This window comes from Eschrichtius robustus, chromosome 13 (genome assembly GCF_028021215.1).
Source record: "Eschrichtius robustus isolate mEscRob2 chromosome 13, mEscRob2.pri, whole genome shotgun sequence".
Taxonomy (NCBI): domain Eukaryota; kingdom Metazoa; phylum Chordata; class Mammalia; order Artiodactyla; family Eschrichtiidae; genus Eschrichtius; species Eschrichtius robustus.
The window spans coordinates 80,946,459-80,972,191 of NC_090836.1; the positions used below are offsets into that span (position 1 = coordinate 80,946,459).

A 25,733-nucleotide genomic window follows, 5' to 3' on the forward strand; every position below is an offset into this window, starting at 1 on the left:
TTCTCCATCGAATCTGAATGAGATCCTTGCTGGGTAGAGTAATCTTGGTTGTAGGTTTTTCCCTTTCATCACTTTAAATATGTCCTGCCAGTCCCTTCTGGCTTGCAGAGTTTCTGCTGAAAGATCTGCTGTTAACCTTATGGGGATTCCCTTGCATGTTATTTGCTGCTTTTCCCTTGCTGCTTTTAATATTTTTTCTTTGTATTTAATTATTGATAGTTTGATTAATATGTGTCTCGGTGTGTTTCTCTTTGAGTTTATCCTGTATGGGACTCTCTGCGCTTCCTGGACTTGATTGACTATTTCCTGTCCCATGTTAGGGAAGTTTTCGACTATAATCTCTTCAAATATTTTCTCCGACCCTTTGTTTTTCTTTTCTTCTTCCGGGACCCCTGTAATTCGAATGCTGGTGCGTTTAATGTTGTCCCAGAGGTCTCTGAGACTGTCCTCAATTCTTTTCATTCTTTTTTCTTTATTTTGCTCCCTGGCAGTTATTTCCACCATTGTATCTTCCAGCTCACTTATCCGTTCTTTTGCCTCAGTTATTCTGCTATTGATTCCTTCTAGAGTATTTTTTAATTTCAGTAATTGTGTTGTTCATCACCGTGTGTTTGCTCTTTAGTTCTTCTAGACCCTTGTTAAATGTTTCTTGTGTTTTCTCAGTTCTGTTTCTGAGATTTTGGATTATCTTCACTATCATTTCTCTGAATTCTTTGTCAGGTAGGTTGCCTATTTCGTCTTCATTTATTTTGCCTTGTAGGTTTTTACCTTGTTTTTTCATCTGTAACATATTTTTTTGTCATTTCTTTCTTTTTTTTTTTTTTTTGATGGGTGGGGCTGTATTCCTGTCTTACTGGTTTGGCCTGAGGCATCCAGCACTGGAGTTTTCAGGCAGTTGGATAGAGCCGGGTCTTCGACCTCTGGGAGGCCTCACTCCAGTTAATATTACCTGGGGTCTGAGGTTCTCTGTTAGTCCAGCAGTTTGGACGTGGAGCTCCCACCACAGGAGCTCGGGCCCAACCCCTGGCCTGGGAACCAAGATCCCGCAAGCCTAATGGCGTAGCAGAAAAGAAAAAAAAAAAAGAAGGAAACAAAAAAAGGAGTAGTACAATATGAAAGAATAAAAAACAAAATAAAATTAGAAAGATAAAAAATATATTAGGGAAAATAAAAATATAATTGGAACAACAGCAACAAGGTAAAATAAAACCACATCAGAAAAAAAAAAAAAAAAACCACATCAGAAAAAAAGAAAAATAAAGTGGGGGGTGGGGCAGGGAGAAACAAGCCAAAAGGAGAGGACAATAACAAAGTATAAAGAATAAAATAAAATTAGAAAAATAAAAGATTTATTAGGAAAAATAAAAATATAAATGAATCAACAACAATGAGTCAGCAAGGTAAAATAGAACCCCAATCTAAAAGAGGAAAAAAGAAGAAGGAAAAAAAAAAGCCTTGGCTATGGGGGCAGAGTTTAGGCAGGGGCAGGGTTTAGGGTGGGGTGGGACCTAGGTGGGTTGGGGGGGGCGATGTTCAAGCGTGGGGCGGAGCCTCTGCTTAGGACCTGCGTGGAAGGAGAGAGACAGCCGTGAAAGGAGGGCCTCTGGAGTATGTAGTTCCGGAGTTTGGAGGTAGGGCCCTGGGTGAGGGTGTGTGAGTGGGGTTTGGGCCCAGCACGTTGGAGGGGGTCTCCGAGTGTAGAGATGGGGCCCTGGGTGGGGGTGTAGGGGCGGGGCTTGGGTTCTGCAGGGCAGGAGGGAGGCTCCGAGGGCAGAGCATTAGGCCCAGGAGCCCAACAGGCTCCCTGGTGCCTAAGTAGACAGGGAAAGCGCTGGCCCCGTTCCCTTCCGTTCCTTCGTGCCCCTCCCCCACCGTCTCCCCCAGGGTCCCCCCCATTGCCGCTGGACCCCTAACCATGGGTGGGTCCCACTGGGTGTAAGAACTCCTCCCCTCCCCCAGCCCCCGCTCAGGGTCCAGCCTTTACTTTTGCTCCCCCTCCCTCAGGACCTGCGTGGCTGGAGGGGGCCTAGGTGGGCAGAGGATCAGGCTCAATCTCAGCAGGTTCCTGGGGGCCCAAGTGGTTGGGGAAACCTGTCCATGCTCCCTTTTGATCCTCTGTCCTCCCAATGGTCCCCCAACTTACCCCTTCGGGCGTGGGATCCCTTCCCCTTCCCAAGCTGCCCCTCAGCAGTGCCAGTCCCCTCCCACCTCCACTTCTTCTCTCCCTTCACTCCCCCCACGCCCCATGCCCTACCTGGTTGCTGATGGTTCCTCCCATCCCCTTAGGTGTCCATGGTCCCCTACCGGTGCCTGGTAGGTCCCCTAGTTGTGTGGAGACATGAATTCCACGTCATCCTAATCCGCCATCTTGACTCCACCTGCAACTGGGATGTTTTTAGTATCCTTGGTGTAATACTGTTACTTTAATGATTTTCAGAATCGGAAATCAGACTCGTTTACGTCTTAAAACTAACTCAGAGAGTCATGTGCTGTGTTAAAATTTTAATTTTAAATCAAGCAAAGTTTTGCAAACTATTCTAATCTCATCCTTTCCCTATTTAAAACCTTTTTGAAATCGCTTGGTTTAATACCAATTTCCTTGATTATTAGTCAGTTTTACTATCTTCTAATCTTGGTCTTTTGTATTCTCCCTCCAGAAGTCACCTTTGAGTCCTCCTAGTCTGGGAGGACTGGGGATGGTCTGAAAGATGCTGTAGTAGATGAATTAAAGAAAAGGAAGGAAGAGTGAGGTTCCCAGGCCCAACTTCTGGTCCTTGCCCTAGAATCTGACCACTTTCATTTCTTCAAGGCTAGATTCCGTATATATCTTCAAAGTTAGTTCCTTTATCTTGGAGCCTGACTACCCCCTGGAGGCTGAAGTGGGAAGGACAACATAACCTCACACTCAGGCTGAGCAGCAACAGGACAAAGTTTAGAAAATGATGGACTCCATATCTAACGTGGGTATTGAGCAAGATAAGTACTAAGATACCAATGTTGTCATTTTGCTCTGTTATTGTAATCTCTAATTAAGATGTTTTGAGAGTAAAAATTCTCTAGTCACCTTAGGAGACTAGTTCTGATATTGCTCATTCATAGCTGTTAGATTTTTTCATTATAGATTAATTGCAGAAATTTTGAGTCATTTATCCTATCTTGAATCCTTCTACTCCTAGAGGGAAGAGTACCTGAAAATAAGAACTTATTATTTAAAGGACTAATATTTCTACCTCTTTGCATTATTTGTAGTGCATCTAAACCATTTTCTGGTAACTTTCTTAGAGGGACAGTGTTGTCCTCAAGGGACCTTTTTACTCTATGAACTCTCCATCCATGGTAACCCTTTTCTGTAGTTGAATTCCTTCTGATATTTGTTGAACTTCATTCTTTTTTCCCTTGTTCATGACTGGGGAAAGTAACTGTTCAGAACTGGGAAAGCCCCTCTTGTGTTGATTTCTTTCCCTCCTTCATCCTTCTCAGTAAATTATTAAATGTTAACCCTTTGTTGGTAGTGTGTTCAGGTTTAGCTTCCCCTGACCCCCAGCACTAAATCAGTCAAATGAATGTGAGATGGCTCTCACATAATCTCCCGCATTTAAAAGAAAGTTAAAAAAAAATCCTCTCTTGCTTGAAAGATTCTTCTTTCTTTATATTTTTAAAGGTTATTATACATCTCTAAAGAACAGTAAGGCATGTTTTATAAGTAATGTTTGTAGATTCTTTCCTACTTGCATTATTGATTTCACTAATGGAAGGAAATTGTTTTCGTCTGTGTATGTATACATTGACAGTATTTGCTATTTTGATAATGGAGCTTGCTGTCTGGAAAAATTATACATATAAAATTGTAGGTATTGTTGTGTCATCTTATTTTTCCTTAAAATGCATTTTCAGTTAACCGTAGTACATAAAGCTTTACAGTTGTATTTTGTAATTTACTTCTGAATAGCAGCTGAGATCAGAAGCATAGCAAAATTCCTGCTTTTATCAGTATCTGTAATAGAAAGGAAATTTATTAATGGAGTTATTAAATCGGAACCTATTAACATACAAGATTGACCGTTAAGTCCAAAGCTAGTTTATTACCATATATGCAAGAATAAATTTATTTCACATGAATTGTACAGATTTTTCTTGAGGGACAAGTCTTTGCTTTTTTTCTGTCTGGGTCATGTTGTTTCTACTATTTTGGTTTCATCACGTATCCTCAGAGCTCCAATATAGATTTTAACATTTTTAAAAATATGTAAACATCACAAAAGGTAGTAAATTAGTCTCTCTTTTATGTATTTTTATTGCATTTATTAAAATGCAGGTTCCTTTGTCTCACGCTATGATACACAGTTTTTAAATTACTTTTAATTACTTATGTAGTTATATTAACAGCTTTCATTTTTAAAAATTTTTTAATTTATTTATTTTGTTTATTTTTTATTTTTTTATTTTTTGGCTGTGTTGGGTCTTCGTTGCTGCATGCAGGCTTTCCTCTATTGGCGGCGAGCGGGGGCCCGTCTTCTCACTGCGGTGGCTTCTCGTTGTGGAGCATGGGCTCTAGGCGTGCGGGCTTCAGTAGTTGTGGCTCGCGGGCTCTAGAGTGCAGGCTCAGTAGTTGTGGCGCATAGGCCTAGTTGCTCCGCGGCATGTGGGATCTTCCCGGACCAGGGCTCGAACCCGTGTCCCCTGCCTTGGCTGGCGGATTCTTTAACCACTGCGCCACCAGGGAAGCCCTACAGCTTTCATTTTTTGAAAACATTGTGGAAAGGGGACTAGACTAGTAGTCAAGAGACTAAGATTGATTAGCAATGATATCTTAAGTGAATCACTTAATTTCTCTAAAGCTTGTTTCCCATCTGTTATAAAGGAGTTATACCAGATCATCCTTTAGTATTAAATTTTTCTTGAATCTGGTAGGTTGGTTTACTAAATGAGAGTAGGCCCCTAGGGGCTTCCATTAATTAGGAAATACAGGAAGAGATTCTGCTCATTTCCAGTCTATTTTTTTTTATTTATTTATTTTATTTATTTATTTTTGGCTGCATTGGGTCTTCGCTGCTGTGTGCGGGCTTTTTCTAGTTGCAGTGAGCGGGGGCTACTCTTCGTTGCCAAGCGCGGGCTTCTCATGGCGGTGGCTTCTTTTGTTGTGGAGCATGGGCTCTAGGCGCACGGGCTTCAGTAGTTGTGGCACATGGGCTCAATAGTTGTGGCACGCGGGCTCTAGAACACAGGCTCAGTAGTTGTGGCACATGGGCTTAGTTGCTCTGCGGCATGTGGGATCTTCCCAGACCAGGGCTCGAACCCGTGTCCCCTGCATTGGCAGGTGGATTCTTAACCGCTGTGCCACCAGGGAAGCCCTCCAGTCTATTTTTAGATCAGAAACCCTGGCTCAATTTTAGTTTTCCTGGTTCTCTACCAGGTGTTCTCTGAGTTCCCAGGAGCAAATCATGCCTTAAGGAGTTAGGAGAAAAGGCCCAAAGCTCAATGTACTCCACAGGGCTATAGTGTTAGTGTACTGACTTCATTGTCTCTGGGTTTTTAGAATATTGCTAACACATGTAATGTTACTCCCACTACAGAAGATCAGAATGCCTATTCATCTTTATTTGAAATATTTGAGGACATCCTTTATTTTTAAATCCACTTTGTAATTTATTTTGCTGACAGAATCTGGCCAACTATATCCTATCGTTGAGATTTTGCTGATAAATCCACAGTAGTTAACCTCATATCTCTTTAACACATTTATTAAAGTGGATTTTCTACTTTATTAAAGTGGATTTTCTACTTTAGTATATATTTTGCCATTTTTTTTGGTTTTACTTTTCCTTGCAGAAGCTCCCTGATGATAGGGAATAATGAATCATTTTGAGAGAAAGACCTCCCCTCTATCTCTTAACAGAACCACAAATTCTGTCTCCACCTTTTTTATTATTACTATTTGGAATAAGGAAAAAAGAAAATAAGGTTGGATGTGATCTAATAATGTCCAAACCTCATTTTAATGTTTACTGCACGCTCTTCTCACACCCAACATTTTGCCAGTGTGTTTAACCTGGCTCTAATTTTTTTTCTAAAGCAGTTAAAAATGATAGTTTTCCTTTCTCATCTTGCTTCTGCTGTACCTTCAGTAAGTGCCCAATATATGCCAGTTGATGAACCATATACTGAATAACATTAAGGGTAGCATCAGAACTAGAGAGAGCTCAATCAGGATTACTTTCTTCTCTTTCCTTAGTTAAGACCAAGTCACTATTGCTCTTTGTTTTTAATCAGTTGAGCCTATAAGCTGTGTGAGTTTTCTCCCTTTGCATCTCTTCATCTTTCTTTTGATGGATATGTTTTGTTTTGGACTAGATGTTATTGTACTTAAGTACATTTGTACTATTATATAGGAAAAAATGTAAAGTTAATGTTTTTAAAGCTTTTTGTTGTTTATAACATTTCATGAAAGATTAATTGGATAGAATGAATTTCTGTTGGAAAATATCAGAAGCCTGCAGCCAGGAAAATTTATGAATATATGTCTTATCTGCTGTTGGTTTAAAAAAAATAACCTAAGTAAATGTAAATATTAAGTAATATTCTCTAATGGTATTTTTTAAACACCACTATCCCTATTACTACTTCTGCAGTTATGGAGTAATACCGAGTGGCACTGAAGAAATTACGTTCAGGTTTTTTCAAAGAACTGCTTCTGATAGGAAAATGCTTAGTAATGATGAAGACACGCCCTCCAGTTCAGTGGCCATTTTGTACGGTAGTGCTGGAGAAACAAGTGGGAACCATCAAAGAAAGAAGTGTACGGATCAAAGGAATATGGTCAAGAGGCAGTAAATTTTTCCTCTAGGTCAAGTGGAGAAATTAGAACTATGCTGCCTGTGAGTAGTTTAATTCATTGGACCAATTTTAAAGAACCCTTTTAGCTTACTTAATGTTTTTAAGTTTTATGATTAGATTTTGCTTTGCTGATAATGAGGAACAATTAAATTAACACATGGATTTGGGGCTTTTGGAATAGTAATTTAGAAGTTATACTGAAATGTGTATACTCCAAAAAGTATTTCCTGTTATTTTATAATATCTTTAATTTTGCAAGCTACTTTCTATGATATTATTCAAGGTTTAAGGTGGGGGGGGGCAATAAGTAGTTATTTTTAAATTATACTTTGTGATTGTGTACTGATTAAAGGTAAGTGGAAGGTCTATAGAAATTCTGTATATTGGCAATATAATTAATAGTAGTGGAGAAATTTATTTCCCTTTGTAGGGTTTTGTTAACTGTGACGGTTTTAGCTCTTTATATACCAAAAGCTTCTTCATTAAAAATAGAGAAAATAGCTACCTTGCGTAATTTGGTCATGACAGTCTTGTCTTCCTCATCAGCTTATTTTGTGGGGTTCTGCAGTTAACTGGGAAGAAATAAGGAAATCATAGCAACTGACAACAGGAGTTCATCCTTTTCGATCATATTTTCCAAAAAAAATGCTGTTCTATATTGATAATCACATTTAGACCTACAGCTTTAAGCAGTATTCAGATAAAAGACTTTTAAAATATTTTTAATAGCTAATAAATAATTGTTTCCAGACAAATATTCTCCATCAGATTCCTTTTACAGATATCTTTTTCCTTAAAGATTTTGTTTTGAATAAAAGATCTTTTAGAGGTTCTACTGGTATGATAGAAACTTTTTAAAGTATGTAACTTGAATTATAGTAGTTTTTTCCTGAAGAAACTAAAAATTGATACAGACTTGAAAAAAAAAGTTACCTGTAAGTAATTTGATAAATTCTATTAACAAGGGAATGGAAATTGAAGGCTTCGAAACACAGATTTATATCGTTGTAAAGTCTTCATTAACAGTTACTTCTACATCACACAATTTCAGGTTTCTATGCCAATGCTTCCTGCCTCCTACTACCTTCTGTTAGTAGCTAACTATTTTCCTATTGCTTTTTGTGTTTAATATAGACTTGCAGAGATCACATAACATCTGACATCTGACAGTAGTTAGCATTTTGCTTTGATATAGTACTGATGCTGTAAATAAAGGAACTGTGTAATAGTTGAGTAGATCATTAGTTTTGATACAGAAAAGTGCTCGGGATCATTCTATTCATTTGCTAAATTAAGAATTCAGCACCTTTGTAATCAGACCTTATGTTGGGCACCTTTTTCCACACAAATAACACACATGAATATATTGTCATTGTAATAACACTCTATTCTTTCAAACCACTTTTAAGTCCAGCTCATTGGATTTTTAAAACAAGATTCTTTGTAGCCAGCTTCTACGCTTGTGTAATCTGAGGCAAATGCATATGAATTATAGCTCATCTGAAAGAGAAATGATTGGTAATAAATGTAGATATTATTGGGAGACTTATGCTGACCTGTTTTGAATTTTCTAACTTAATCTGTTAAGTAATTTAAAAATTACAAGTTCAGTTTCTGGTTAAAAAATATGCAAACTATACAAAATACTATATTAGACCAAGTTAATGAACTTACTTACTTTAAGTTATTTGCAATGTAGTGGAGTAAATAACAGCTTTAACTGTCAGGCTGCCTAGGTTCAAATCCTGGCTCTACCATTTACTGTCTCTGTGACCTTGGCCAAGTTACTTGGTCTCTCTGTGCCTTAGTTTCCTCTTATCTTAAATGAGTTCTGCCATAAAAGGTTATTGTAACGATGAGAGTTAGTACATAAAAATGTTTAGAACAATGCCTGGCAGTGTGGTTACTCAGTAAATGTTTAGTGCTGCTGTTTGGGGAGGAATTAGTGGTGAGGGAATCAACAAACAGATGAGCGTCTACACTGATCATCCTCTTGTGAGAAAAAAGTGCAGCTGGTAGCATCAAACAGAATTAGCAGCCTCCATTGACATTTCCAAACCAGAGGTAAACACTGCTTTAGCCTGAGAAATGGGCAGAGGGAGCAAGTCAAGGGCTATTTCCAGATGTCCACTACCTATGGCCCCCATAGCCTGTGGGAAACTGGAACCCTGGAATGAGTAAACAGAAAAATCATGGAGCCTATAGATCATAAGAATACCAATTCTGTGAAGGTTTGGAGGAGCTGCCATTTTCTAAAATATACTCACAGGGAAAAAAATCCAGATTTAAGAGACTGTAGTTCTGTGAAACTTAGAGCCACCAGTGAAAGGGGAATAATTTGAGATGAGGACAGCCTGAAGAGAGGGGGGAAATATATAAGTGAATTAAAAATTGTACCATGCAGGGCCTGCATTTTAGACCTTACAGAATATAAAATCTGACATATATTAGCCATCTCTTTTACTTTCTGTATTCTGATGCATGTAACAACTTGGAGCCTTGCTGACCCTGGAGGGGTTGCTCCTCCCAGGTTACTAAATGATAGTACACTACTCACCTGGCTACTATCTATCTGCCTAATCATACTGGGGTCAGGTACCAGACCCTACTAGGGACAGCCCTTATGCTCCAGAGACTGCTGAAATCATCCATTTCGCCAGCCTTAAGCCTGCTTACCTTGCGTTGCCCATTCCTTCCCACAGAAAGAACAATAAAGGCTCTCTCCCATAATTTCCCTCCTCTCCCTCCTGACTGACCATGGTGCTGCCCACATGCACATCCCTCCCTTGTGGCACAGCCTGCTCCCTTCCCTTGGGATCTGTGAATATAACAAACTATCTTTCCAATGGCAGTTGTCTGCTGATCTGTTGGCCTCACCACACCTGTACAATAAAACCTATATTTTAGGGGCTTCTCTGGTTGGCACAGTGGTTAAGAATCCGCCTGCCAATGCAGGGGACACGGGTTCAAGCCGTGGTCCGGGAAGATCCCACATGCCGCGGAGCAACTAAGCCCGTGTGCCACAACTACTGAGCCTGCGCTCTGGAGCCCGCAAGCCACAACTACTGAGCCTGCGTGCCACAACTACTGAAGCCCGTGCACCTAGAGCCCGTGCTCCACAACAAGAGAAACCCACACACCACAACGAAGAGTAGCCCCCACTCACCGCAACCAGAGAAAAGCCTGCACACAACAATGAAGACTCAATGCAGCCAAAAATAAAGTAAATAAAATTTTTTTTAAAAACATATTTTAAAATAGTAAGACAAATTTGTGAGAGAAGCGTTAGTTGTTCCCTTTACATCTCCTTTTTCCTCAGGCAATTTTGTGTTATGGTTAAGGGTGTAGGCTTTGGACTCAGACCAGCTAGCTTCACGTTCTGCTGGGTGACCTTGGACAACTTATTTAACCTCCGTATACACCAGTTTCCTTCTAAAATGGGGGTGGTAGTAATAATACCTCTTTAGAAGTTTGTTGTTAGGAGTAAATGAGGTATTATAAAATATGCTTAACTTAATGCCTAACATATAATCAACTCAACAAATCTTAACTGTTTTTACTTTTACTCTTATTATTTTCCAGCTTTGGCTTTACTCTCTTCTAAAATATTGATCTCTCTTAGGGCCCTCTTGTCTTCTCACACTATGAGTTATCTTTAGCTGATCTCATTTACTCCATGTGTTACCATACCTATATGCTCTTGTATGGGTTTGCCACCATACCTATTTGCCAAAAAATCTATTCATTCAGACTAGGCCACTCTCCTGATCTCCAAATATTTTAGGTCCAAATTACTCACATTTGAATATCTCACAGGTTCCTCTAACTCATTGCCTCCCTCTTCAGACTTGTTCCTCTGCTGCTATTTTATATTTCAGTAAATAGCACCACGTACTTGTTCAAACCAAAAATGTGGGAGTCATCTTAGTCATCTCTATTGACAGCCACTTTCAGTCATAAATGGATACCAAATTTGGGGGGAAGAATTCACAAACTAAAGAATGCTTATTACATTTTGGGAGAAGGAGTAGTGATTAGGGGTAGGAAAAAAAGTTTTTTCACATTTTGTATCTTTTTGTACTGTTTGAATTTTTAATTTAAAAACAGTAAGAAAAAAAAATCCATGAAGTTGAGCAGTTGAACTTAGTTTCCTTTTATAGGTAAAGCAAAGTTAACTTTTCCTTGAATATCCTCTGGGAGAAGTTAATGGTAGAAAATTACTATAACTGTAGTTAGTATAGTAGGTGCTCGATAAATATTTGGTTAGTGGTAGATGAACAAATGATGATTGCCATTTAAGTTTCCCTTTTGCTAACCTTTTCTAGTGGAATGCTGTTAGCAGTCAATCACTAGCATCTAGAAGACAGAGCAAATAGTTGATGAGGAACCAGAATCAGAATTTGGCCAGTAGTTGTTGCAGACTACAGATTGCTTTTCTAAAAAGGTATACAGCTCTTCTGAGAGAGCTCTTCTGGGGAAGAGAAGGAGAGTGTCCAGAGGGTACATCAGGATTAGTTTGGAAAGAGCATCTTAGGGTTCTGCTGGCTGTTTCTCAGCCTGATGCAGGTGCTTGCTTGTGGGCCTATAGCATTGACAGAGGTGTGCCAGTAGCCAAAGGAAACCACTTCTTAGTAAGATGCCATTTGTGGAAGAAGCTAAATTTATTTAGATATCTAACTTTCCTAGTTACGTATGTGGCCCAGTTAGTCACATATATATTTCTTATATATAAGAAATATATATGTTGAGACCCCAACAGAAATTTTTTTTTTTAATATTTATTTTTATTTATTTATTTATATATGGCTGTGCTGGGTCTTCATTTCTGTGCGAGGGCTTTCTCCAGTTGCGGCAAGCGGGGGCCACTCTTCATCGCGATGCGCGGGCCTCTCACTATCACGGCTTCTCTTGTTGCGGAGCACAGGCTCCAGATGCGCAGGCTCAGTAATTGTGGCTCACGGGCCTAGCTGCTCTGCGGCATGTGGGATCTTCCCAGACCAGGGCTCGAACCCGTGTCCCCTGCATTGGTAGGCAGATTCTCAACCACTGCGCCACCAGGGAAGCCCCAGAAATTTTTTAATAAGGAAATTATTTTATTGGAAAACTGAAGTTCAGACGAACAAGAAGTTCATTTAGAAATAATCTCCAAATATAACCAAGTGCTGTAATTATTTTGGTTTTATATAGTATTGGTGGCTGGTTAAAATTTTAATGCATAAACTCTGATACAGTTATTTTGAAGGTAACTCATTTCACTGTTAGAGAGCCTATTGAGTTTTTAGATTGCAAGTCATGGAAAAATAACTAATTTTCCATTTTGGTTTTCTTTTTTTTTTATATAAATTTATTTTTTATTCACTTTTGGCTGTGTTGGGTCTTTGTTTCTGTGCTCCATTTTGGTTTTTGAATCATTTTCCCAAAGTAAGAAATAAGTAATGAAAGCAGCTGCTGGGCTACTTATTTTGGGGGAATTTTTTCAACCTGTGATTCCTTATACTCTAAAACAGGGTTTCTCAACCTCAGCATTGTTGACAGTTTGAGCTGCATAGCTTGTGGGGCTCATCCTGTGCATTGCAGGATGTTGAGTAGCATCCCTGATCTCCACCCATTAGATGCCAGTAACACTCCTCGCCTCCTCAGTTATAACAACCAAAAACATCTTCAGACATTGCCAAATGTCGGAGTTGGGGAATGGGGGCAAAGTCTACTTTGAGAACTACTGCTCCATAGGAATATACTGGGGTTTTGTTTTTCACTGTCTAAACATGGCTTCAAAAATCACATAATTGAGAACTGCTTGTTCCACAAGCTTCACATTAATTTTTGAAAAGTAAATATGAATAATTGACACCGATATGTAATTAGCCGTTCATTTCTACCTCCAGTAAGACTGGTAACTGGAAATCTTGTTGCTGGAGAGTACTTTTGACGTTTGTTGTTTTAGGTGGAAGTATTGAGTGGCCTGAATTTTTGCAGGAAGTTTGCAAATCCAAACATTGCCCAGTGTTATCTAAATTTTTTTAGTAAATAAATAAAATATCATGTACACATATTATACTATTTGATGCTTGTGTGATTAACTGACAAGTTCATTTAAAGATGTTGCTAAATTAATGTTCGCTTTTTGTCATATTCTCTTTCAGTAGATACTAAAAGTACCACTACTGTTATATGGAAGTTTGTAAAGGCTTGAGTGTTCTATTCTAAAGTTTAATAAACTTATCTTTTTCCCAGATTAAAATAACAACTTGAATTTTTTCAATTTTACATTTTTTTGCCATAGTATTTTCTTAAATCTTTTATACTAGACTCTGGGAAAACCTAGCATCTGACTTTTCAAAACTTTTATAATAGAATTTAAAATTATACATAAAAAGAGTAATACAGTGAAAGTTGCATGTGCCCATCACCCAGCTTCAGCTTGAGCAGCTGTTAACATTTTGCCAAACTGTCTCTTCTGTTCCCCTCCCACCCCCATCTTTTTTCTTGGAGTATTTTAGAGCAAATTCCAGACATTACTTAATTTCACCTGTAAAATTCAGTATGCATCTCCAACAGATAAGTAATCTCTCTCTTTTTTTTGATGCTAACTCCAATACAATTATCTAAAAAAATTAATAATAATTCCCTAATATCATCTAATACCTAATCTGTGTTTGGATTGCCTCAAGTATCTCAAAAATGTCTTCTTACAACTGTTCAAACCAGGATCCTAACAAAGTCCATCTATCACATTTGGGTGATACGTCCCTTTAGTCGTTAGCAGTTTTCTCCACCTCCACCTTTATTATATCATTTATTTGTTGAAGAAACTGGGTAATTTGATCTGTAGAATTTCCACATTGTGGACTTGGCCGATTACATAGGATAAAATGGCATTCTAGTTAGCACAAAATTCTATATTTTAACATACCACTTTTTTATCTTGTTTCCCAAGGAACGTCGTGAGTTTTGTTTTACTACCTGAAAAGTTTAAGAACTTCGTAGCATTCTTATTTTGTACTTAAGGAAGCTAAGACCAAGAGAGGGTTTTCCTGAAACTAGCAACTTAGTTGGAAAGTATCAGACTACTCAGCATTTTCCTTTGTACTGTTGAAAGCCCAGTGTACCATGGTTTTATCAGAAGTGTCATAGGATGAAACTTTTTTAGCAAAGACCTCACCTGTTCTGTTTCCTCCCCTGTGCCTACATATTACCTGCTACATGGAGGATATTTAATTAGTATTTATTATTATGAGTTGTCTAATTCTGCCAGGTTTGGCCTACTCTTCCCTTTCTGGGCTAGAACCTGAAGGATTACAACTTGTTCTATCCGTAAGGGTTTAAAGCGGTTTAGGAGAGCAAACCTAATAATAAAAGCATTTTACTCATCACCTCCATTTCGGCACTAGTTAATCTTCCTTTCTTTTTTTTTTTTTTTAAATTTTATTTATTTATTTATTTATTTATGGCTGTGTTGGGTCTTAGTTTCTGTGCGAGGGCTTTCTTGCCACAGTTGTGGCAAGTGGGGGCCACTCTTCATCGTGGTGCGCGGGCCTCTCACCATCGCGGCCTCTCCTGTTGCGGAGCACAGGCTCCAGACGCGCAGGCTCAGCAATTGTGGCTCACGGGCCCAGCCGCTCCGAGGCACGTGGGATCCTCCCAGACCAGGGCTCGAACCCGTGTCCCCTGCACCGGCAGGCAGACTCTCAACCACTGCGCCACCAGGGAAGCCCTAATCTTCCTTTCTAAATGCAAACCAGCAATAATGGTACTGGCACTTATGTAGAATGCACCATAAATCATGCAGAAAATAAACAATGCATTAAAATGCATTCAAACTTTATATATCCATTAGTGTGGGATCTGATATCTTGGAGGGAGCATGAAGTGCAGGTAGTCTGGGACTTAAAGAGTCATTTTATTGTAGTGCTTGTTCAGCAAAAATACTGGGGTTTCCTGTCTATTTTTGTTTATTTTTCTTACAAAAATATATTTCAGTCATCAGAGCAATCTTAGCACAACCAAGGACTGTTGGCATTTTTTCACTTAGCAAAATTCTTTCTGGTGCTGTGATGTGTGTTTTCTGTCAGCTAAAATTTACAGGAATAGTGAACCACAAGGATTTCCTGAGGAGAAGCTCCCACATGCTGTGTCTGGGATTTCTCATATTTCTTTTGGCAGCAGTAACATTCTCCAATACTACAGAATTACAGTTTGAGTCCAGTGCTAATAATTTCTCTTCAAGAAAACAACTTAACTGAAACATTTGTGGTTCTGTTTCGCTTGAACCAAGGAAAAAGTTATAACAGAGAAAATTACCTATCACCACCTACTCTGCCTAACCCTCCACAAAAAAAAAAAAAAGTCCCGTTCTGAAGCTGGATCAACCTATAATAATACTCATTATATGAATCATAGAAATTTCTGTGTGTTTGTTTTTAAGCCTAATAGCTGCAAACCTCCAAATATAGTGGTTAAGGCTGTTGCAATAGGGAGCGTCACCTTGCTGTAAAAGAAAAAGTATTTTATATTGGGTGATCAGGTTTTATACAAAGACATTATTTGCCTCTTTCTCATTCTGTCATGCATGTACAGAGTATGAAAAGCTAATCAATATGGTTTCATATTGCCTGTTAAAATTAACCTTTTCAAAATTATCACTTGTCAAGTTTGGTATGGCTATTCTTTGATAACACAATTATCAGAAAAGACTTAAAATACTCCTCCATTTCCAACTACATATCTGTTTAAGCTCTGATTTTCTTTATATACTTAATCCAAAATAAAAAATTACAACTGATTCAATACAGAAGTGTATATAAGAATCCAGCTACCTCCTGTTAAGGTAGACTTCAAGAGATGTGCAAAAATATAAAACAATCCACTCTTAATACATTTCTTTCATTGTGGAAAAAAATTTTCATTAAAATTATGTTGTTTACATAAATTTATAATGGGTTTATTGTTATTTTAAGTTATTTTAAGTAAGTTAATAAATGTTTCAATTTTTTAGTTTCAATTTCCAGTATGGTAAATATTGTTAGACAGCCACATAAACAAAAGCTCTTTGGGAGCTTCAGTAATTTTTAAGATCATAAAGGGGTCTTGAGACCAAAACAATTTGAGAACCACTGGTCATGATTTGGTTATCTGAGATCTTTCAAATAGTGCACAGGTTATTTGGCAGTTTCAGAGAAAAAGATAATTTTATCTGCCAGACATTTTTTAAATTAATATAAAATAACTTTACTAAAAATCCCTTTGCATTCTTAAAAATTGCTCTTGTGCTACAAGATCTATCTTGGTCAGTTCTTCTTGGCTAATGTTCAGTTTGTTAACCAAAGGATGTTTGTTTTTCATTTGTGTGTTATCATTGGTTAAATTTTTTAATTAATTTTGGGCTGCGTTGGGTCTTTGTTGCTGCGTGCGGGCTTTCTCTAGTTGCGGCGAGCGGGGGCTACTCTTCGTTGCGTTGTGCAGGCTTCTCATTGCAGTGGCTTCTCTTTGTTGCGGAGCACGGGCTCTAGGCGCGCGCGGGCTTCAGTAGTTGTGGCACGCGGGCTCAGTAGTTGTGGCTCGTGGGCTCCAGAGCACAGGCTCAGTAGTTGTGGTGCACGGCCTTAGTTGCTTTGCGGCATGTGGGATCTTCCCGGACCAGGGCTCAAACCTGTGTCCCCTCTTAACCTCTGCGCCACCAGGGAAGTCCCATCATTGGTTAAATTTTCTTTTGGCTCAAAGGTGATTGAATCGTAAAAGTGGAAATAAAACAGTAAAATAAATGCTACAACTCAGAATACTATCATAAACATAGTCAGTAGAGCTTTAGTGTTCGTATAGTCTGAGTTTATATGTGTTAGAAAGTGATATGATTTGCATTAACAGCTAAAAAGAGAAGAGTGCAGACATGAAATACGATGATGACTGGAATTAACATTTTATTGGACCTGCAGTACCTTCATCCGTTGTCTCCAGAGGTGGTCTACTCTGAAATTTTGCCAAAAACTTAGTTACATAAAGCCATGAAACAAAGTACAATGATGACCTTGGCAAGCCAGAATTTTCCAGAACTGTAAAACAGTGCTTTCTAGGCTGAAAGTGATGAATTCTATCACTAAAGATGAGGAAGAAACCAGAACTGCTAAGGCATCATTCATAGTTGCGTAGCACAAATGGGTATGTATGTCACACCTTTGACCAGAAGCTTATGAACCAGCCAAAAAGTTATTGAGAAGTTTTGTTTGGAGAAAAGTCGGAATAAGTTACTGGTAGAATTACCGTATCAAAAGACACTGTTGGGGCTTCCCTGGTGGCGCAGTGGTTAAGAATCCGCCTGCCAATGCAGGGGACACAGGTTTGAACCCTGGCCTGGGAAGATCCCACATGCTGCGGAGCAACTAAGCCCGTGCACCACAACTACTGAGCCTGTGCTCTGGAGCCCGTGAGCCACAACTACTGAAGCCTGTGCGCCTAGAGCCCGTGCTCTGCAACAAGAGAAGCCACGACAATGAGAAGCCCGCACATCACAACAGAGAGTAACCCCTGCTCGCTGCAACTAGAGAAAACCCGCGCACAGCAACGAAGACCCAACACAGCCAAAAATAAATAAATAAATCAATAAATTTTTAAAAAAAAAAGACACCGTTGGACATAATCAGTAGTACACAAGGTAAACAATTAATGCTGCTGTTTTGTGAAATATGAAATAACAAGTGTTCCAGACTATGGTGATCCAAACTGAGTGTGTATGCTCTTAGTTAATGTGCAAACAAAAAGGGAGAACAAAGTATTCATTGTACCTCTTCTGTGTAATCACTTCTTAAAAATCTGTGTTACACGGGTTCGAGCCCTGGTCTGGGAGGATCCCACATGCCGCGGAGCAACTGGGCCCGTGAGCCACAACTATTGAGCCTGAGGGTCTGGAGCCTCTGCTCCGCAACAAGAGAGGCCGCGATAGTGGGAGGCCCGCGCACCGCGATGAAGAGTGGCCCCCACTCGCCGCAACTGGAGAAAGCCCTCACACAGAAACGAAGACCCGACACAGCCAAAAATAAACATAATAAGTAAAAAATTAAAAAAAAAAAATCTGTGTTACAGATACTCCATTTTGTTATTTTGTGAGCTGTGACATAAGCTGGAAAAGGAAGGGATATTGTGGTCAGTGCTGACTTAACATCAGCTAAGTGTGCTGTAAGGAAGGACATTACAGTTTGAATAAAAAGAGGTTTGGCCCCGTCCCCAGCCCCTAGGCCTCCTCCCAGAGAACAATTAGCAGGCAAGAGTGTACCTCATGATCTTAATTGAGTTGGGAGTCAACAGACTAAGGCTGTTGGGCCAATTTGTACTCCCGCTGTGCCTTTTTTATATGGCTGGTGAACAAAGAATGGTGTTTTACATTTTTTTAATGGTTGGGGAAGATACCAAAAGAATGATATTTTGTGATGCATGAAAATTATAAAGTTTGGTATTTCCATAAATAAGGTTTTACTGGAACATAACCACATTCATTGGTCTATATATTGTCTGTGGCTGCTTTCACACTACTGCAACGGACTTGATGAGTTGCAACAGAGACCGTATGGCCTGCAAAGCCTAAAATATTTACTATCTGGCCTTTTACAGAAGAAGTTTGATGGCCCTTGAATTAGAGTAACTCCACTTTGATCCATCTTATTTATTGTTCTTCCCCATGGGAGTTCATTTGAAGAAAGGGTTCTACTGCCTTAAAAACAAGTTTTGGGTTTTTTTCTAAAGTATGTAAACTTTTCCAAAGGTCAGCCCAAAGAGCTAGCGTTCTTGTTCTTTTGCCACTCTGGGGGCAGAGCAGGGTGGGGTTCACAGTTCAGTTTGAAAATACAGATTGAGTAACTCAAGGCAATATTTGAAGATACATTATGGGTGATAAAAAGATTAACCATTTGTGCCACCAGAGATTTTAAGTCTGATAACAGGGATAAAACAGTAAATTCTTCCTCCTTATTTTTAAAATTTTTGCATATTTTTCTCAAAAGAGAAATTAAACATAGCTTAAAAGGAAGGCATCTGACTCATCTTCCTGTTCCCTCAAATTAATATCCAGTGAATTGCTACCAGTCCAGCAAATTCCCACTCTTCCTCATTTTTCCAAACTCAAAGATACATTCCCTAAAAGCGTTGGTCTAATTTAGCTACCTCCTGTTTCCACAGCAACCAGTACATTCCTGTAATTATTAATTTGCTTCGTGTCTCTGTACTAAACTATAAGTAAGCTTCTTTGGTGTCTTCCTCTCTAAACACAGGAGGGACTATTTGTAATTTTAGGTAATATAGCACAATATTTCAGAGCACTGGCTTTGGAGTCAGACCTATCCTGCTTTCTCTAGCTGAGTGAATCTTTCCTCATCTATGAAATGGGAATAACAGTAGTAATGATGATGGTAATTTAGTTTGTTGTAAACCTTAACTGAGACGATGCATGTAAAATGCTTAGTTGAGGTTTTGCCACATAGCACTATGTCATCTGAGTGGCTGTTGTTTTGGTGGTGGTTGTTATTGTATCTCTAGTATCTGACATGTCTTTTTTAAGTATTAAAAATCTTGTTGAATGGAATCAAGACTTATTTTAAACATTTACCAACTTTGTGCTTTAGAGAAGACTAAAAGTTAAAATTAAAGCTTGCCACTTATCTAGAAAGAGTTGTCCCATGGATTTTCATTCAATAGTGATGATGATGTTTCTGTTCGATGTTCTTTTTTTTTTTTTGGTCTGCTCCAAAACCTGTGCTCTTTCCACATAGCTTATGTAAAGTTGAGGTGTAAATTGAATGCTTACTATGTGCCAAGGACTGTTCTAAATGCTTTATATTTATTTAGTCCTCGTAAGAACCCTATGAGTTAGGTATTAGTTATTATTCCTGTTTTTAGATGAGACAGCCGAAGTAGAGGATTATAAATTGCCATGGGTTACCAAGCTAGTAAGAGGGAGAATTGGGACTTGAATCCGCAGTCTGGCTCCAGAGTTTGTATTCTTAACCTGCACAAACCTACCTCTCTTATTTGCTATATGCTTGTATGTAGGCATATTTTAGGCAACTCCAACTTTCTTGGAGTTTTAAGTTTGTTTACAGTGCTGGCATATGATACATAACACTCATTTGTGCTTGAATGAATTAATATGATGGTATGATAAATTTATAATTGATATAGTATGATCATTGATTAATTCTTCTTGGCTTCAAGTAATAACTATTTTTCACTGTAGGTCCTTTTCGGAGCTATCTTTAGCCAGGATTAGCTATTATGAAGCAATCTATTCTAATACTACAAAAATGTGGACAAAGAAATTGCTTAACAAATCTACTTATATTCCTAAATTCATTTTTTCTTGCTGGTACTCACTCAAAAAAAAAAAGTCTGTGTTTTAGTTTTTCCTTTTTTGGGTTACTCTGTTGAATTGTTTGTTGATTTTTTTTTTTTAATGTTACGTGGCATTGTGACAGATAATTCAATTCTTTATAGAAGAAGCCTTAAAGAATTTGGGCATACTTGTCATAATGTTGAATTTGGCCTCTAAAACTTCTGAAATACAGTTGACCTTTGAAACATAGGGGAGTTAGAGGCACCCACCCGCGTATAACTTCACAGTCAGCCCTCTCTGTTCTCAGTTCCTCTTCCTGGGCTTCAACCAACCCTCCATTGTGTAGTGCTATAATATGTATTTATATTTTAAAATCTTCATCAAAGTGGAACCCCACAGTTCAAACCCTTATTGTTAAAAGGGTCAACTGTAGTAATGATCTTGAAATTTACTTTATGGCTCTTTCAGAATTCTCCACTTTACCAGTACTTACAGGATCTGGGACACACAGACTTCGAAGTATGTTCCTCTCTGTCACCAAAACCAGAAAAATGCACAGTGACAGAGGGACAACAAAAGCCTCCTGCAAGAGCCCTGCCAAAAGTAAGAAGGCATACTCATTCTCTTTGACTCAATCTTTTGTTCTTTACTGATTATTTAAACTGCCTTTACCCTTATCCTTGCGAAAAACAAAAACAAGAAAACACCTTGTTGGCACCTCCATGTTCTCCCTTGCACTGGTAAGACTTTTTTATTTCATCAGTAGTACGTGTCTGTTTAGATAAACATGAATCCTTGCTGTTTTGGACTATCTCATGGGTAGTTTGTATAATGAATTAAAATTAATGTGATTGAAGATTAAAATATATTACATATTTAAACATTGAAGTTATCTGGAAGGAACCAGAAAAATAAACTAAAACCTTAATGAGAACCCAACTATAGGATTCCTATAGTAACTAGAATTTTTTTCTTTGAGGGAGATTGGGATTCACATATATACACTAATATGTATAAAATAGATAACTAATTTCAAAAAAAAGAAAAAAATAGTGGGATAGCAAGTGCAGACAAAACAAAAACTTTTTTAAAGAGAATGCAAATTATAAGAAAGCAAATTAATACTTAATAAACAGTTTCAAGGATATATGATGGAGTGGGTGTATTTACCTCAATTTCTGGTGCCCTTTATATCTGCAGTATCATATACTTTTTTTTTTCCATTTTTTTTTTTTAAGTATTTGTTTATTTATTTATTTATGGCTGTGTTGGGTCTTCGTTTCTGTGCGAGGGCTTCCTCTAGTTGCGGCGAGCGGGGGCCACTCTTCATCACAATGCGCGGGCCTCTCACCGTTGCGGCCTCTCTTGCTGCGGAGCACAGGCTCCAGACGCGCGGGCTCAGCAATTGTGGCTCACGGGCCCAGCCGCTCCGCGGCACACGGGATCCTCCCGGACCAGGGCTCGAACCCGTGTCCCCTGCATTGGCAGGCAGACCCTCAATCACTGCGCCACCAGGGAAGCCCTATCATATACTTTTATACAGTGAATATTTCATAGTTGATGTACATCGTGAGGCTGAGATACTAGAAGAAGCCACCAATAATTATGTTCTATAAAATACATTTACTAGATTGATTCATGTTCTGTTAGCTGTATTTATTAAAGTCAGAAAAATTCCAGTACATTTCAGTTTTAACAAAAGGAATTCTAATTTAACAGAAAAAAATATAACCAGATTACCTCATTTCTTAAGCATTCTAGTTTAATCAGTGTTTTATTATAATTCAGGTTCCTTTTGGGAGGAGGATTTTAAAGTTTTCAATTAGTCATTTACTCTGTGTGATAGAAAGGAAAAGATCTTTCCTTCTGTACTTCTTAGAAAAACTGTAAAATGTGAGGTAACCAAGCTGGGCCCAATTGCAACAGCAGAGTAAACACCAGAGAAATGGGGTTTTTTTTCCACTAACACTCACAAGGTGGGAGTTAGGGGAGCAAGAGTCCTCTGTACTTAATTAAACCCTTTCTTCTCCTTGCTCCTTTCAAATATGAATGTTCCTGGGAAAAGTTTTGAAAGCAAAATCTAAAGATATATCTAAAAGATTATTGGGACTTCCCTGGTGGTCCAGTGGCTAAGACTTCACGCTCCCAACGCAGGGGGCCCGGGTTCAATCCCTGGTTGGGGAACTAGATATCACATGCTGCAACTAAGAGTTCGCATGCCGCAACTGAAGATCCTGCGTGCTGCAGTGGGGATCTTGAGTGCCGCAGCTAAGACCCGGCATGGCCAAATAAATAAATATTTTTTAAAAAATAATAAAAATAAAAGATTATTTACAGACTAAAATTTGAATTTGAGATTACTTGGCAACAGAAGACAAAGAATGGGCCAAGGGATAGTGTTGGGGCAGGAGATGGACATTGACCTCTTGTGTGTGTGAGTGTGTGTGTGTAAACTTGGGTTTTGTAAGTATTTAATTTTCATTTATGACAGGTATTTTTACATATAGAAATGTTGTTATTAATTTATAAATAAATGAGAGTTTAAAATTTCATCCTCTTAGAAATAGAGGAACAGTAAAAAGCATAGCCAGAGGGTGTTTTTCAAAATTACCACATGTCTAGAAAATTCATTTAGTCTTCATGTTACACATTTCAACTGTACAAGCTATATCTTTCTAAGATGGAGTTTTTCTAGATATGAGGCAGCTAAATTTTAGAAAGAGTTGTTATTCCTTCTTAGGGGATATATTTTTAGAATTGCCCCCCAAATTGTGTTCAAGCTATGAAGTAGCAGTTATTTTCTTTGGAAAGCAAATTTTCTGTATGAGTTCATGATGAAACAGTCATTAGCATTAATCACCCTTTTTAAACTTTTTTTTTAAATGTGATTGTTAGAGTACTTATTGAGTAGTCTGTACTGGTATTCTTTTCATGAATATTCATTCTCTGTATATTTTTTTCTGGTTTCTGTTCCTGTGATTATTCTTAAACATTCCTCCCACAAAGTTTCAGCATCAGTCCTCTTTGCTTGATCTGTTTTCTCTGAGCTATCTCATCTACTTTCTTACCCTCATTGGCCACTTTTGTTTATTCTCCATTTTCACTGAGTTCCAGATACTTCTTAGACTTTTCCATTTGCCTGTGCTCCAGGCAACTCAGATTCAATATGTCTAAAACAACTTTTTTTTCTCAGCACTCCTGAAACAAAATATTCTTTCTGTATTCCCAAATTACCAGCCTCTCAATTATCTTGCAATTTCCCATCACTCCCACATTGATTTGGTCATTAAGTGACTCAACTTCTTTGTCTCTAAAAGCCAATCCTTATTACCATTTTTGCTACCCTAGTTCAAGCCTTTATCATTATTTAGCTGGGCTGTTGTATATCCTTCTAATCATGCTTCTTGGCAACAACTCATTCCCTGCTAGTACAGCCTCTGCACTGTTGCCAGTTATTTTTCTAAAGTGCTGATTTTTATTGTTTCACTTCCTTACATAAAAACCTTTGGTGACTCCTCACAGTCTACAGGATAAATTCCAAACAATTATTAAGACCACAGTCTTTTAAAACCTATCTCAGTGTACCTTTTAAACTTCATTATTCTTCCCTTGGGTCTTAGCTGTCCCAAACTATGCCGCCATCCCCAATGGCATGTACTTCCATGGCTCTCTCCTTTATTCATCCTTTCCCCTTACCTGGAGTGTTCTTCCCTCCATTGTTATTAAATTCCTATTCATCTGTTAGGGCTTAGCTCCAGTGTCAGCTCCTCTTGACCTCCTTTTTCCCACACTTTTTCAGATTTTACATTGGTTTGTAATTATTTGTACTGTCTCTTCTAAGTTCTTGAAAACAGCAGTTATGTATATTCATCTTTGTTCCCATGACCCTTTTTCAGTACCTGAAATATAATAGTCACTCAGTGACTGTAAACTCCATTTACTGGCCTGCTCAGGAAATGGGCTATTAAGGTAAATTGAATTTTTGATTGATTCAATAATAAAACTTTTATTTCAATATGAGACAGTTTTTCTAAAATTGATTAAAATATCTTTCTGCATTAGTATTGTAGAATGAAATGCTCTTAATATTTGAGAACTTGGAGTACTTGGTTTTCATTTTGAAATACATACCCAATACCATCGTCATGTGGACATAGGTAGTATACAGTGTACCCAAGATACGTAGGTTTACAGGTCTCATTCCAACTCACTGAATCTGAATCTTTAGTTGGGGGGCCCAGGAGTGTGTTTCTGACTGAATCCTCCAGGTGATTCTGATGTGCGAGTAAACTGGGGATCTAATAAGGAGGCTGCAACACACTGGCAAAGCATATATAATATAACCTAGATGACTTTTTTCTTCCTTTTTCTGATAAAAATTATGATTAATTAGAAGTAACTTATTTGAAGTTTTTCTGCTATTGATGTGTGCTTTAATAATCCTTTACAATGTCATTCATCTTCAGCGAGGCATCCTGTTAAAAGTGGCTGAAACCATCAAAAGCTGGATTTTGGTTCAGTGCAGTAAGAATGATGACTTACTTCACAAGTTGGTGAGTGTTCACTTTACGTCTTTTTTGTCACTTTTCAGGACTCCGGTTTATTAGTGAGAAAATTGATGAATCCGAATTTGTTTTGCTACTGATTTGGGCAGTGATTGATTTTGATTAGAAATTCTGGGCTGTTCTTCAAAAGGAGACTGTCTGCTTCATGAAGTGTTAAAGTTTGTTTGTATCACCTAAGGAAAAAAAAAAGGAAAGGAAGTTCTTCAGTAACTGGGGATCTTTGCATTTGGACTCATTAGTATTATTTCATAGGTCTTCTAAGAGGTTATTAGCCACTGAGAATAGGATATTCTGGTAATTATTGAAGCCCTATTTGTTAGATTACTCATTTCCTGCTGCCGTCTTCCTCCATTGACAGGTATTCCTCTCCGTGAGGAAGGGAATAGATCTATTAGTGGTATCCTCCCCCTTTTCATTAGGAACTTGACTGTCTCTATTCCACAGCCTATGATCACAAAGTTTGGGCAAAATCAAGAGTGGTTCCTCCCTAATTTATTTATCATTAATCTACCATTCTCTGACAACTTCATATATAAAATTTAGTCTTCCGGGACTGATAAGTCACAGAATTTCCCAAAGATTAGCTTGATCTCTGAGCCCCAAGAGGGAGTACATCCTAACAATATGAAGTCTAGGTAATATAGCTAAAAAAATTAAAGTTTTAAAATTCTTATGGCTCTCACAAGTAAGCAGATTTCAGAATCTTCTGCTGCCCTGTGACCTTAAGATGATAATTATCATTCTTGTAAACTATCATTTGTCAAAGGATGTTTACAAAGTGCTTTCACATTTTGATTTGTTAATCCAAACGCTGTATAAGGTTTAGTGTGTTTTACCATTTGGAAGCCTGAGGTTCAGACATTTCAGTTTGGTTAAGAATACTTATTAAGTGAATTGTTCAAGAATGTTCAGCTAGAAAGTGAATCAGAATTTGAACTCGGGTCTCCTGGTTTCAAAGCCCAGGCTCTTTTCATTATAATGTACCACCTTTCTAGCTTGAGTATTACTATGTTTTGACT

At 38.3% G+C, this 25,733-nt stretch overlaps 1 protein-coding gene across 10 annotated transcripts in view; it reads left to right on the top strand.

Moving 5' to 3' along the window:
- VEZT (vezatin, adherens junctions transmembrane protein) overlaps nucleotides 1-25,733 on the top strand; it is a 73,423-nt gene that overhangs the window by 14,008 nt on the left and 33,682 nt on the right. For 5 of the 10 annotated variants that reach the window (XM_068561073.1, XM_068561068.1, XM_068561065.1 and 2 more), the window contains exons 2-3: nucleotides 20,618-20,752; nucleotides 24,616-24,702. In XM_068561073.1, the coding sequence (XP_068417174.1) occupies nucleotides 20,618-20,752; nucleotides 24,616-24,702 (222 nt within the window). Of the gene's footprint in view, nucleotides 1-6,629; nucleotides 6,876-20,617; nucleotides 20,753-20,856; nucleotides 20,890-24,615; nucleotides 24,703-25,733 lie in introns of those variants that run through there. The other 5 variants (XM_068561067.1, XM_068561075.1, XM_068561071.1 and 2 more) reach the window with 5 other exon arrangements.